General features: G+C 35.0%; 1 protein-coding gene across 2 annotated transcripts in view; it reads left to right on the top strand.

The window, feature by feature from the left end:
- The window catches only part of CADM2 (cell adhesion molecule 2), a 1,222,723-nt gene extending 1,214,846 nt beyond the window's left edge, over nucleotides 1–7,877 (top strand). For both annotated transcript variants that reach the window (XM_006768264.2, XM_006768263.2), the window contains one exon: nucleotides 207–7,877. In XM_006768264.2, the coding sequence (XP_006768327.1) occupies nucleotides 207–325 (119 nt within the window). In that variant the 3' untranslated portion in view covers nucleotides 326–7,877. The remainder of the gene's footprint in view (nucleotides 1–206) is intronic.
- Nucleotides 7,878–15,991: the final 8,114 nt, after the last annotated feature.

Raw genomic sequence — 15,991 nt, 5'->3', positions numbered from 1 at the left:
GGCCACAGCTTCCTCTACAACATTTACCTAAAAGCGGAAAGAATGTGTGCAACTCTGAAGGGTACATTGTGTGGTTTATTACACCTCAGAATATTTCCTAACATGTAAGATATCTGGCATAAGTTCCTTCCTAAATCAATGCTGCGTTAATGCTGGCTCTTTACCGTTCTCACAGAACTAACACATTTTTCTTCCATTACCCGCAGGAACATACTTAACAAATGAAGCTAAAGGAGCTGAAGATGCACCAGATGCTGACACAGCCATTATCAACGCTGAAGGCAGCCAAGTCAATGCTGAAGAGAAAAAAGAGTATTTCATTTAAAATGCAGGCCAAGGTTCTGAGTTTTACTTACCAGGCTGGCTGCTGGAGAAAACTGGCTCTCATCTTTCAGAGTTCATTTCTACCATCTCCGCTACCTTTATTAACTTCCATACCGCACTGCTATCCGTAGCCAGTGCATACCAGCAATCAGCTGTCGAAAGCATCCTTCTTTAATTGCTGTACCATCCATAATGCAGGACATTTCTTACTGCCTAAATTCCACACCATTGCTCTTTTAACATACAGTGCTTGAATATACAGCCTTAACAATGTTAATCATCTCCTTGGGTCATGATATTGAGTTGTTTTTATACATTGAAAAATGTATGCAGAGATTTTTGTTTTTTGTTTTAACCCCTCATTTTTCACCCTCTTTACATCATGGACTTAGTCAGTTTGCCATTGGACAGCTTTCACAAGAAACAGGATTAGATGAAGAGCTAATGTGCTTAAGTTTAATGAGACATTAGAGGTTTACAGATAATATTTTCTACATGTCTCTCTTCAAGGACATGCTTAGAAACATATGCCCTAGGAAACCACAAATGGAAAACACTGTAGTATAGCTCGGGACTGTTTGTGATATACTGGTAAAGCTGTATCAATTTGCTATTTAAAAATATAGCATTTGATACAGGAGCCATGTGTACGAATTGTAATCATGTCATGGTATCTTATATAATTATATAGCTCCCACCATTAGGTTATTTTAGCTGTTTGCCAATAAATTGCTACAAACATTTTACTGCTTTGGGAATCACAAAGATTTCATTCATTGCTCTGATTTGATTCTGTAATTTATTTGCTTCACAAGGACTCACCTTCCTAAACAAAATTGAAATATCCATAGGGCACAATTTTGAAACATTTTAGTATCTGTATATAGTGCATATAATAAATCCAATTAAACATTATTTGATACATATTTAACTTTTTGGCTGTAGGTAATTCAATCATAAGTAGGCATTTTCTAATGTCCATTATATCCCTTTAGATATTACTTAAACCAATATTACAAGTAGATAACACGTATTAGTATTTTGTCTGTATGTCCTAGCACTGTTCAACAACCAATTTTTCTAGTTCTTGTTAATTTTTATTTGTTATACAATGGAAGCACAATGTTATAAGGAAAGGTAATTTTAAGCTAACAACCAGTGCACAGCCTCAGGTTTTAAATTACAACCACAATAGAATAACCTAAAAATAAACTCTTAGTTTGCTAAAATTTTACAAAATTTAATTTGGCAGTTCCAGAGCTGCTTGCCTATGTTGGTTTGCCAAAAAGAAGTGTTTAAGATATGTTTTCTGTATAAATGAACTAATTCTTTATATTAAATTCCTGTCTATGCATTTTGTGAGGTACAAACTTATGAAACAATGAGTGATAGAGAATTTCTGCCGTTCTTTTACCTCGAAGGTGAAAGTCTCTTTCTCTGGATTATTTCTGAAATTTTGGTGTATTTAACCATTAAGAAATGCTGTATTCTTAAATATGACACAGAGTTAATCTAAAGTCATATTATTTCTTCAAGTAAATAACAATATTGTTAGATTAGTTCTCATTACATTTGTTATATGCTAAAGATTAAAACTCCAGTTAGGTAAAAATTATTTTCCCATTCACAAGCATTGCACCTTTAAGAAGAAAACAAATATGACAATATGGAAGCTATACTTGTGATGTCAAAGCATGATGGCCTATGGTTTTAAAAATATCTTGGAATTCATTTGGGGGAAATGAGAATGTTCAAGTACGACATCAAGTGTTAATATCAAATGAAAGACAAGGGTGCTGTATCTTAGATTATTTATCAGAAAAGTTTAAATCCTTTAAAGATGTTAGAATTTTAAATTGTTTTTTATTGTTGAAGCATTTATCTTGTTGATTTCTTACAAAAGAAAAAGGATGATGTCAAGCAGCACTTTTTCAGAATATACAGAACATAAATAATATGATGTGGTTGAGTGTTAACATAATAAATCATATACAGTATGACATTTTAAGGAAATAAGTCTGCATTGATGTGATTGCATGCTTGTTTTTACAGTTCAATTCATACCATCTGTGGAAAAATGCAATAATATGTTAATATAGTATGGTAGTTTGAGAGAATCAGGTAGGTGCTACTAGACACATTGAAACTAGAATAGGTTTATAAACTGTTCATATCTTTCAATGCATAATCTTTAGAAAGACTCCACAAAGCAAAATTCATCCTGTTAGTAAAAATGGAAAAGTTCTTATTACAGAAGTTGCATAAACTGCATCATCAATTACTATTTAAAGCCTAATTTCAGGATGCACTTACAAAATTGCTACTCTTCACTGATGTATTTACATCTCTCTTCATTTCATCTATATTCTACTTTGCTCCAACTGCTAAATTGTTTCCTAAATAACTCAATCATTATTTATAACACTAAAATTAGGGATCCAAAATTGATTACATTTCAAGATTGTTGATTATTTAACCCTTTGGAGCAATATAAAAAAAAATCATTAGAAGTCTTAAAAAGAAACTAACTAACTGGTATATTATGATTTGTGGGTTCTAATCAAACATTTTGCCAGTTCAATAGACAGATTTGGATTAGGTATTGTTTTTAGTTATTGGGAAAAAAATAGCAATGGAATTATATTTTCCCAATTTTAAAAATTATTTTATTTCCACAAAACAAAAAATATATATATATAAACGCTGCTTATTCCTATAAAATTTAAAATAAAATGAAATACCATTTTAAATGGAACCATGTGAATTGCATCATCTGAAACATGCACACTCATACCACAGAGAGCCAAATTCTGCCTCTGCTTAGTGAGCATAGTAGCTACAGAACTCAGTGAGAGTGCGCGCGCACACACACACACACACACACACACACACACACACACCCCTAGTAGGATATGGAACATTATTTTTTACCAAAAGTAGCTATTCTCTGCCAGTGTACTGTTTACAATGTAAAATGATTGTCCCTCATCAAAAATTGTAAGCGGTATTTTTTTCTTTTTCCCATTTTTGAGTGTCCTAAATAGAACAATTACCAAAATTAGGAAGAAAAAGAAAAAGTTTGTGAGTCCAAGAGCAAAGACAGAGAGCATGAGCAGAGTATTGAGAGTGTGGGTGTGTGTGAGAGGAGAGAGACATTGATTGACTGATTGATTGATTTCAACTTGTTTTCTTTTACCAGAGAATTCAAGAAGCAGTTTAAGGAACCTGATATTGGCATTTAAACTAGAAACTGGATGATCTTACATTGATTCAAGAAGCTTAATCTTGCATTGAAAACCCACAATTAAAATAAAAAAAATAGAGAAAGAAAACTAACTTTCCTAAATATGGCAAAGAAGCTAACACTTCATTTATTTTTATTTTTTGTAAAAATATATAAATATCTCCATTAAAGGACAAGTTCATGTGTAGTTACTTACTCATGACTGTGATAGCATTGAGATTCCATATAGGCACATGTACAGCAGCTGTGACACTGACGGTTCTTCCATGTAATATAGCAGTTATCGTGTAATATAGTGCCACTTATTGCAAAGTGTTACCAAGGGGAACATTTAAAACACTTTTCCTTTTTCTTTGGACTTGAAGGATCATTTAAAGAATGATAAATATGAAATTTCACATTAGGTTTTTAACTGTGGAGAAAATGGAAAACTCCATATCTTACTGCAACTTCCAGGTCATATTACTAATTACTCAGAGCCCTCTATAAATGCCCATATTATCCCCCTTTGCAAGTGTAACCTGTGATAAATATACAAAACAAAACAAATTAACAAAAATCTGGCAATGACAGCTGAAATAAATGAAACACCTAATAACAATTACTGAGTAATGCTTTTTTTAAGTGGCACAAAGTACACACTAAAAACTATGCAAAATATAGGTAACTAGAGTGTACGTACATGTAAGTATCTTGTACTTGCTGTGTATGGATGTTTGAAACCCATGTAATTATAATATGCATTTTGAATACTGGGAAAGAGGAAATCTTAGTGTAGATAATAGAATTTCTTTTGAAATATACACTGGCAATATCGAAAATATACTCAGTGCAATATCTGCAATTCTATTGCTGGATACTTAATGCAGAGGGACTTTAAGAATTTTCCAGGAGGCCCAAAAGGTTGCTAATCTTCACCTCCCACATACTAAATCATTAATATAAAATACAACTGCCTCAACGGAACATTAAATTTTTATTTCTTAATCATTAATGAGACACAATAAAATTATTTGACCTAGTTTTCAGCCTTATTGGAGAGAGAAAAAAATTTGATTTCCATCTAATTCAATTTAGAATTCTTCAACTTTCTTTGAAATGTGTGTATGTTTTAATGAATTGTGACACTCTTATTATAAGTACAAATTTATTTAATCAAATACACAGGTTACCTTTAATAGGTAGTCACTACATTTCATTGGAATTTTTTTCATCTTTGTTTTTGATTTATTTTTTTCCCTTTCTCTCCCTATTCTACCCCAAACATGCCCTTTGCACTTATATCCTTCCAAAGGCAATGGATTGAAAGTAAAAAGATTATAAACTGATCTAAGGGGAACAAAATATAAGAATGGGTTCTGAACTCATCAGCATTATCCATACTGAATGCAATCATTACTGAATATGGCTGGTAAGTTCTCTGCGATGTATACTATGATAACCCCTCTACCTCTCTCTTTTAACATGGGCTATGACACTTCAATACAAATAGAAGAAATCATGATTTACAAGATATCCCAGGAAGCATGTTTTGGGGGCACTCATAACAGTCTGTGCCCCACACTCTGGGAATTCTCAGAAGCCAACTTGTTTTAGTGTACTCAAGGTTGTATAGATCTGCATTTGTTTTCCTTTTCTATTATTAACTTTTCCTGCAGGCAAAATATTGAAACTATAAAAGGACAGAACTCCTCATGCCTATTTAATATTTCAATGTAATATCATTGTGTTGATTTTTAGAAAATAATTTAATGGCAACACTTTGTAGTTCAATCTATTTATTTAATATTTAAAATGCAATTTCTTAGTAAATAATACTGTGCTTTTAAGTAAAACTTTACAAATATAATTTATTTTTCCAAGCAGTGTTATCTATGTTTGACAAAAATTTAAGCATTTAAGACTGCCTCCATATTAACAAATAACCTCTAAATAATGAATGCAAAGTATTGCCACAAGTGTCCATTTTATTTTGTGTGCACAGACATATGAAATTTTCAAATTATGCAATTTAGTTATTCTAAAATAAAATGACATTTTAAAAGCAGATCTTCTTCCAGAAAAAAAAGGGATACAATAATAAAAATCAAATTATGACCTTGAATCTGTAATATATGCTAAAAGTCTAAGATGTTTCTATGTTACGTGGTTTTGTTATAAATACTATTTGGTCCTATCTTTATAATCTCTTCCATATATGTGTGTATATATGTATATATGTCTATATATACATATATATCCATATACTAATATAGGTATATGCTAGTTACAAGAAATGTATGGTTATTTGGGAGAGAATGGGCCCAAATGTGAAAAAAGTGTAAAAAAACCCACAACAAACCCACTATTTCCTCTCTATGAAATATGCTGTATATTTCAAAAGAAGACAAGTTAAAAGATATTTGAAGATTGCAGGGGCAAAAGAAAAACCTACCAGGGCTCAGCACTTAAGCACTTTTCCTACATCCAGGGTCAGAACAGCAGTGATTCCTACACGGACTTCCAAGTGCGGTATGAACGCCAGAGTACACTTCTCTTACACACAGTACTGTCAACCTCAGATGTTTTCTTTCTTCAGATGCTTTTCTCTGTACATGATACTAGTACTCACTTTTCTCTTTATATTTGCTGATAGTGAAAGTTATATGCAATAAAATATTTGATAATTGAAAGCAGTGTTTACCAGTTGGTTAGAAAAAAACTATGACATGTAAACTGAATTATCTCTATATCCTTTTTGCTTTTCTCTGTGTTTCTAATGTATTGAAGGTCTCGCATAAGTAGAAACATAATTTAGACATTTTTCAAAAGTAGTACTCTTCCTCCTTTTAAATGTATAAAATCTTTAGCTCCTTACAAATTTTCAACTGTAACTGTTGTACCTATTGTAGATTCAATGATGCGGTTAAGTAGTAACCCAAGGATGTATGAGTTTGGGATTACTAACCCATTTTCTTCATATTCAGTTCACATCAATATTTGTGAATTGGTTATTTTGCTTTTCATTCAACCAAAAAATATTCCCTCAAGAAAGCTCCATTTTTATCATAAATATTTCAATGCAACCAACATTGAAACAAGTCTGCCATGTTAAAAATAATTTAAAGACTTATCTCTAAAAATTGTATTCAATAAATGCAGGTGTTCCCAGTGATGTGGCTTCGAAAATAAACTGTTCTATTTATATGATATGAAATTCATAACTTTTGGAAGGGTATATTTATGGCAGCATAAAAATTATGTGCTGTAAAGAAGATCCATAAAAATCAAGCATATTGCACAGTTATTGAATCTACTGTTATCATTAACATTTTCAAAAAACAAAATGCATATTGTAATATTAGGTACATGACACTTGCATGTTGATATGCCTATATACTCACAAAGTATTCAATGTGTACTTAGTGGCGCTTAAAATATGTCATGTACAACCCTTATAAACATTCCTTCAGGGTTTCTGTTTGCAATTCATCTATCAGTAAAGCCTTGTCAGGAAAAAAAAATGCCCAATATATATGGAAAATAAAATTTGAATTTTAGTTATCTGTTGGACATTACTGAATTGTCTATTCATTTAGTTTATTTTATTAGAGTTGAAAACAGACATTGAAAGATGGAACTTTCTTTTTTTCCCACTGACAAGTTATTAAAGATTTACAAGACATATTCCTTTATACCAAACACATTATTTTCTATTTCTAGTTCAAACTGCATATATCATTCATTTATTTTAGATATCCTCAATGATGCCCGTTTTTTCTTTTAAGTTTCTAAGTGGAAGTTTTAAAAATTAAGCAGTAGTAAAGTAAATGTTATCTGATTTGTACATTTAGTACTTACTCCTTGGAATATCTGAACCTTGTAATATGCTAAGGGTTAAAAAATGTTGCTGACTTAGGGAATTTTGCTTGAGATTGCCAAAATTTCAAAACTCTGTAATTTTACATTCACTTATGTCTGTTTACTAATGTTGACTATGAACGGAATCAAAAATACCTACATCTATTTCTTTTATAATTTTCACACTCTAACTAGTATTATATAATCCAACTACCTAAGATAATACAATCAATAATATATTCATCCTAAGTTTATGCTAATTAGAATTTGAGATAAGCTTTTAAATTTATGGAGGATTTTCTTTGTGTCTTTGGAAGTTCACTTACCATAAGGTATTTTATAGTCTACTTTAAATAACAGATTTTGTTATACAGGGTAAGCCAAAGGCTGTACAAGAATTAGTGTCATTGGGTCTGATATTTGTGTTAGACCATGAAATATTCCATTAAAACTTATCTGTAAATACAAAGCAAGATTTTGTTTCTGGTTTATTTTATTAAGTAATATTTATATTTAATTCAGTTTTTCTTAGCAAAAGAATCCCTGTGATACATGGCAAGAGATTTGATATTGTATTGAAGATCAAATACATCTTAAAGAAAATTATGACATTTAAAATAACACATTCATAGACACTATTTTTTATGATACCCCAAATGCCCACTTTTATTTGGCTCTACAACCATATACACAGCACATGTTTCCTAGATAAATCAATTGGATGAGTTCATGATGCCAATTGTTATTTCTGTCAAAATATTCTTTGACTTTTTTTATTTAAAAAGGAGGCACACTGGAAATTCTACGTAATATAATTCACTAAAGGGTAACATTAAGTCTAGGTGTTCATAATAATTGCATAGTGGTTTCACTCTAAGAGAGAGACTTCATTGCATGACAATCCTGGGATAATGCTAAAAATAACTACACTACTTTAAAATAAGAAGTTACATTTATTTCCATACAGGAGATAAATGGTAATAAAAAAATAAAAATAAATAAAGGACTGGTTTGATTAAAAATAAATAAACAAGTAAATATTAAAAATGAAAAAAATCAAACCATACTTTGTTTTGAGAAATGTAAGGGCATTCCCCTCCCTCCTAATGATTTGAAACCTAGCAAATGATATATATATCCCAGAATTAAAAAAAAAAGAAAAAAAGGAGAGGCTCAGAGCTTCTGTCGCTGGGGGGCCTTGGCCAGCCTGAAAACGGCCCTCAGCCCCTCACCCAGACTGGCTAGGCAACCCAGTGGTGACCCCCTGCCCTAAAAGAGGTGTTGCCAGCCTGAAAACAGCCATCAGCCCCTCACCCAGGCTGGCCAAACCTTCATGGGGTGAGGGTTCCCACGGGGGGAGGCTTGACCAGCCAGCAAACAGCCATCAGCCCCTCACACAGGTTGGCCAGGCACCCCAGTGGGGACCCCCACTCTGATCCGGGACACTCTTCAGGGCAAACCAGCTGGCCCCCACCCATGCACAAGGCTTCTATCCTATATAGTAGACAAGTAATATGCAAATTGACCCTAACAGCAGAATGACTGGGAATGACTGGTCACTATGACACACACTGACCACCAGGGAGCAGATGCTCAATGCAGGAGCTGTCCCCTGGTGGTCAGTGTGCTCCTACAGGGAGGAGTTCTGCTTAGCCACAGGCCAGGCTGATGGCTGCCAGTACAGCGGTGGTGGTGGGAGCCTCTCCCACCTTCTCAGCAGCACTAAGGATATCAGACTGCAGCTTAGGCCTGCTCCCCACTGGAAAGTGGACATCCCCTGAGGGTTCCTGGGCTGCTAGAGGGATGTATGCTTGCCAATATAGACCCAATCCCCCAGAGAGTGGGCCTAAGCCAGCAGGTGGTCATCCCTTGAGGGTTCCCAGACTGCAAGAGGGCATAGGCCGGACTGAGGGACCAACCCCCAAGTGCACAAATTTTTGTGCACCGGGCCGGCCTTTTATATATATATATTTAGAGAAAGAGAGAGAAATTTTAAGGGGTAAAGCAGTTTTCTGTGTGCATTTTAAACGCCACTTATTACTGCTCTACATCGCATGTTATTTAATTCTAACATAACTATTTAACATCTACTATAGGTACATCAAGTCAGCTCCCTCGTGAATGTGAATACAGTGTTCTATGCCCAGACCTTCAAAACCCATTAATAAATTATCCTTCCAAAAATAACCATTTTCTGTATTTTTGACATTCCTACGTTGGAGGAATGAGTGAGGAAATTCTACTAATAAAAATAAAGTGTATTTATAGAATCTAATGAACAAAATAAACTGAAGAACAAAATAGAATTGGAGACATGCACACATGAAACAGATTGACAGATGTCAGAGTGGAGGTGGTTGGGGCAGATGGGACGAAAGAAGTGAAGAGATTAGTCATAGAGCATATATTAATAGCCCATGAACACAGAAAAAAAAAATGTGGTGAGGTCCAGAGGGAGGAGGGGGGTTAGGTGGAGATGAGCAAAGGGGGGTTGAAGATGGGGGAAATTTGTAATAATGTCACAATAAAAACAAAATGTAAAAAATACATAGATAAATAAAGTATAATTATGAAAAGAATCTTTTGATTTAATCAATATGAAAAAACAAATATTTACCTATCTTTCAACTGCCGTCCGTGGTCTTAAATGTGATCAATATTTCTCTCTGAAGATTCTCTGTGTTGATTTTTAAAAATAGATCTGAATAATAAGCTAATACTGTATTGTACCAGAAAATTTAGGGAATTAATTTATCTTCTGAATAGCACCATAACAATGACCAGAATCAGTACATTATTAAAGATATTAAAAGCATGTGTCTTGTGCATACTATCAAAACTATAATGTGTTTTGTCTTTCTAAACTAAATCCTTACACAAATGGAGGGTGCATATGATATGAACACATGACAAATTTAAGAAATACATTTTCACATGGATTGGAGTTGATATATAATAACAATGTGGTATATACAGGCCTTTTAAACTAATAAAATATTGCTCAGAAAACAGCATAAGATTTGAAAACATTAAATTAATAAAATTGACATGTCAGAAATATATGTCTTTTACTCCCAAATTAAGAGATTATCAGGATGAGAACATCTGCTTCAATGTGTCTGATAAAAAATGATTGAAAGAGAATTGGGAATTTTCTGAAAATGCGTTGTATCTATTTAACAATTTTATCTAATAGGTACGTGTCCTAATACCCTTTGCCAGCGATTAGAGAAGCTTTGTGAAATGGAATCTCAAAGAGTCAGCTCTCCCACAAAATCTGAAGGCTCCATGGCTGGTGGAAGGGGCTGGAGTCGGGGATCTAAGGAATTCCATTTAACCCACATATTCTACCAAGTGCATGTTCATTTGCTTTATTAAAGTAACTCTTTAAAACTGGATCTGTTTTCATAAAAATATAAACCTAGCTAATTTGCACCTTTTGCTCTAAATTGAATCCTATGCTTCAGGCTGTTTCCTGCTCCTACGCAGTGGATAACATACAGTGCATCATGTGACACCAATGTCCCTGCTTTGGTTGTATGCGTCATAGAAGTCATTCATATTTTAAATCAAATTTTGTTTCCAGATTTTTCTGCTAATCTGATGGAGTCATTTAAAATAGGACATGCACACAGTATTTTGCTTAGAAATCGGGGTACATTTTAAGCCTGACCATGATTTCCAGGCTAAGAATCTGCCTCTAGCCTTACACTAAAAATATCACATTCCCAGCTGTAGAAACATTCTCATTCATTTTGGCTTTCTTGTAACCAGCCATTAACTACAATACTGATACTAAGATAATGGAATATTACTCCCCTTCCCCTTTCTTAGAATCCAGCTCCTAAAAGCCTTGGAATCTCCGGAGATTATAAATGTGTTTTTGTGTGCTGAGAGACAACCGGTGCCTGGAGGTTCCTGGATATTCTCAGGATGGAGGCTAGTTGTTTGGGGAACCAACATGGAGATTAAAGGGTTGAAACTTTTAGCCCAACCCCTGACCTCTGGGAGGGGAGAGGGGCTGCAGGTTGAGTTAATCACCAATAGCCGAAGATTTAATCAATCAGGCCAATGTAATGACAAAAATGTCCCCCAAGTATGGGGATATGAAAAATCCCTGAAGTATGAGGCTTCGAGAGCTACCTGGTTGGTGAACACAAGGAGGTGCTGAGAGGGTGAGAACTGGGGAAGAGAACATAGCTATGGCCGGCTTCCTCCATACCCTGCCCCATGCATCTCTCCCATCTGTTGTTCCCGAGTTCTATCCTTTGTAATCTAGTTTTCCTGAGTTTGCAGTGCTGTTATAGGAAATGACCAAAACTGAAGAGGATGTGTGGAAGCCTGTGATCTGTAGCCAAGTCAGAGAGAAGTTGTAGGTAACCTGGTATTGGCAGTCTCATGAGACTGAGCCCTTAACCTGTGGGGTCTGCACTCACTCCAGGCAGTCAGGATCAGAACTGAGTTAACTACAGGGAGTGCATATGGTGTCAAAAAATTGGTTCATGTGGGAAAGTTCTCAACCACCTCCTCCCCAACACACACACACACACACACACACACACACACACACACACACACACATTCAGAGAGAGTAGTGTGCTGCTTTTCCCACGTTCTGATTCCCTAACTTCAAATACTTTCAGCTTCTCCAGAGACAAGAAGAAATATCATTTCCTTAAAAGAAGATAATTTTGAAAAATTCTTAGAAACTATAGACCCATATTTTACAAAAGAGGGAACTGGTGTTTGAGAGGTCACCTATATGCCGAGCTAGTGGGAGAACCGGTTGGAACATACATCTAACTACCGAGCTCCACTGCCTCTCACTGCGTAATTTTCTGCCACTGGGAGCACATAGGTCAGATTGCCCTTTCCCAACATTGAGGAGCATTCTTAGCTGTGCTCCTCCATCACGGGCGTAATCTGCACTGCAGGAACCTTAGAGTCACCACTGCTAAATTTTATGAGTCTGAGCTTCTCCTAGTGTCCTCACAAATAAATGATTAAAATACAATAGTGATGTAAATTGTGCTTAATGAGGTTGCTGTCAGGAAGTAGGAACCTAACCAGAGATTTATTTTTTTTAATGGGGGTTTATAGAGGAGAAAGGAACAGTTTGGGAACAGAATAATTCACAAAGGTTAGAACTGAACAAAAGAGTTTGGCCACTCCAGGGGAACATAAAGATGTTGGGAAGGGCATAGTGAAAATAAATGCATTTTTCGAATTTATTTTACAAATTGATTTGAGGCTAAAGGCAAAGCCCCTGAAATACCTGTGGAAATTATCTGAGCATAAATGGTCAATCCCCAACATTACAACCAAACTAAAGCAACAATCTCCATTTGTTGGAAAAAAATAGTCACATTTTGTCAAATGTATAATGTGAATATATTTAAATCCAACTATTATATAGGTAGGGGTCTGATTACATTTATAATCTCAAGCAATGCTAGCTCTTACATGGGGCGACTTGTTAGTTGAAGCTATAACCCCATGCTTACTCTCAGGGCTGGCTTCATGGGTAGATGAATAATGGAATTGCTCAGGACATCACACTCCAAGGGGGCCTCCTGTTTGGGGTTTAATGCCCTTCAGTGGCCATTTTGAAGTTTTTATAATTTACCTTAGAAATTGTTTTGTAAGTGAAGTCCTGTGGGGTGATGGAACGTGTACTGGGGCTTGGAGCTTCAGGCCACCTGTGATTCTGCCTCTCTCTGTCTCTTTGCTTCTGAGGACAGGTTTTTACATGAGCACTTCCAAGCTACTGCGAGGTGACCACTGCAGCCCATGGCCCCAGGTAGGGGCACAGGCACAGGCACAGGGGGGTTGGGGTCAGGATGTCCTCATCCCAAGTGTGGAGTTTCAGGGCGGACCAGGTGTCTGTGAGCGTCTGCACTCACCTCATGCCCTAGGCAGCGGTTCTCAACCTGTGGGTCACAACCTTTTCACAGGGGTCGCCTAAAACCATCGGAAAACACATATATAATTACATATTGTTTTTGTGATTAATCACTATGCTTTAATTATGTTCAATTTGTAACAATGAAATTGGGGGTCACCACAACATGAGGAACTGTATTAAAGGGTCGCAGCATTAGGAAGGTTGAGAACCACTGCGAGTACTACATTAAATGTCAAATAAAAACCAGGTCTACAGGTTGAGTGAGACAGTGTGGAAAGAAAAAGGATTTTGTTGTTACTGTTTTTTTTTTCTTTTTACCAAGTGTTACATCTTCGTTTTGCAGGGAACCTTGCAAATTAAGTCGCATTCCCCCCTTACCATTTTAATAATATAGCAAACATATATTGTTTCAAAGTATCTTCAGAATGACCTTGGGTTATCTTCAGATGCCTTGGTTTAGTGGGTATGTGGTAGGATATGGAAATATTATGTCTTTTCTTTTTTGGGGGTTAAATATGCTATAAATCTTTCCACTTCTCTCTTTCAGGAGAGACATGTCATGTTGCAGGTTCAAAATCCTAAGGCAAAAGTTACTTGAAAATTAACATTTTCCATGTTTTCTTTTTCTGTTCTAACCTCAGTGTGAACAATGAAACAACTACAAAAATAGAAGCTGGTATATTCTTTTGAAAATAAATAAACCAAATCTCATAAATAAAACATATGGCCCATGCTACTTTATGTTACTTATGGAAGGGATTTGGTAATCATTTTAGATTATTTCCTGAAGACAATTTAACATGACAATTGCAGTGTCCAAAAAATACTTAAAAAAGCCAACATGTGAATAATAGATTTAAAAGATTCAATAATAAATAGTTATTTTTATAATGAAATTTGAGAACCATATGACATTTATTTTCACTTCAGATTATAATCCCTGTGTTCTAAGAAGAGTCCCAACAATGAGTAATTCAAACTATTATCATTGACCTTGTTGAAATGCAAATCAGATTTCTCTTATTCCCTGATTAGAACTCTTCAATAATATCCACTATTTTCAGATAAAATCATATACACATATCTTTCTAATTTAATCCTGCCTCTCCCTCCAATTTAAACTCTGTTTATTTCCTCTACTTCCATTCCATTATCCAGTTTTTTTAAAAATCTTGCATGTAATGAATTCCTCATGTTTCTTCACATTTTTCCTCATTTATTAAAAATAAATTTTTAATCACTAAAAGATATCACCAGGAGGTATAACACTGAGTATATCAGGCATTGCCTCTTCTTTTATAATACATATACTGTAGGGCATAGAATGGGCATTAGCCAAAAATTCACAAAAAAAATTGATATATATTTGCGAATTCTGATAAATGTGGTATATATGTATGAAATACTATAAAAATAGAAAGTCTCACCTATTGATGTGTCATGGTCTGAGGAAGAAGTGTTTGAAATGATATGTGGGTGAGTTGGTCAGTGTTAACTAGGTAAACGTAAGAGGAAAAATATTAATGAGGCGGAGAAAGCAGCAAATGTTAAGAGCTAAGGTAGGCTCATTGTTTTGGCAAAACAGAAAAGATGCTTGAGCAGAATTACATGGCATTTTATTTATATTTGTACCTAAAAGGCATGGTTTCTTGCACAATCAGTATTAAATGCTTATTCACTACCAATTATATGTAGTGCAATATATTACATAATGTGGGTAAAATCTATAAACTAATATAACAGGGCTCATCCACTAAAACAGAAATAACTACACATTTTCAAAGAGCACTAGTTACACAGGTGAGAAGGAAAACAGGGGTGGTGAGCAATCCAGGGGTTGGCAATAGTCAAGGCTGGTATCATCCCCTGGCTGGAGAGAAATTGAAAAATCCAGAAGCCAGAATGCTCCCCCTGGAGCTACAACAGTTGTGGGTCTTCAAGACAGGACCTGGTGCGGTAAGTATAAGAATGAGATAAATTTGCCTCCAAAAAGGAGCAGGAATAGCATGTTTTCTCCCCTTTTCTGCCTTTCAGTCTATCCCAGATGGCAGAGAGGCTTGGAAATTAGAATAGTTTTTGTGTCACACAGCAGAGGATATCTTAGAGCAAAGGGGTATTTTACCAGCACCAAACACTTCCTTTCCTTATAAAACTTACAGCCTAGACAAGGAAGGTCATTCCATGCTAGTGATAATTAGACACCATTGACAAATATTATATTTTATTCCTGAAACTCTTGTGTGATATGCATAGATTTGAATCAGTATCCATGTTATGAGGAAAAAAGTAACTCTAAATAAATTATAAACTTCTTCCATTTAGTTTGAGTACTCAGTTATTCATATATGTTAAAATATTTTTATTCATTTGAAGATATTCCCTTTAGTTTATTCAAGCAACAAATTAAAGTGAGCACCTACTATGTGCTACAGATGATGCAGCATGCTACAGATATGAAGATGGCAAAGATCTACTGTGTGTGAGAAGTAGAAGTAGAGGAAGAGGCACCTTTAAGTATAATTGCCATACAATATTATTGAACACTACAGTAAAAGTTTAAGGAAAGTACTACAATCTTTCTATATAAAGAACCAGGGGCCATCGCAACCGAACTGACGACTGAATGGACGACTGAACAGGCTGAGTCGGGTGACAAGGCCAGCTGGGAGGTTACTGAA

The sequence above is a fragment of the Myotis davidii genome, unplaced genomic scaffold (genome assembly GCF_000327345.1).
Source record: "Myotis davidii unplaced genomic scaffold, ASM32734v1 scaffold42, whole genome shotgun sequence".
Classification (NCBI taxonomy): Eukaryota; Metazoa; Chordata; class Mammalia; order Chiroptera; family Vespertilionidae; genus Myotis; species Myotis davidii.
This window is presented reverse-complemented; position numbering and strand designations above follow the sequence as displayed.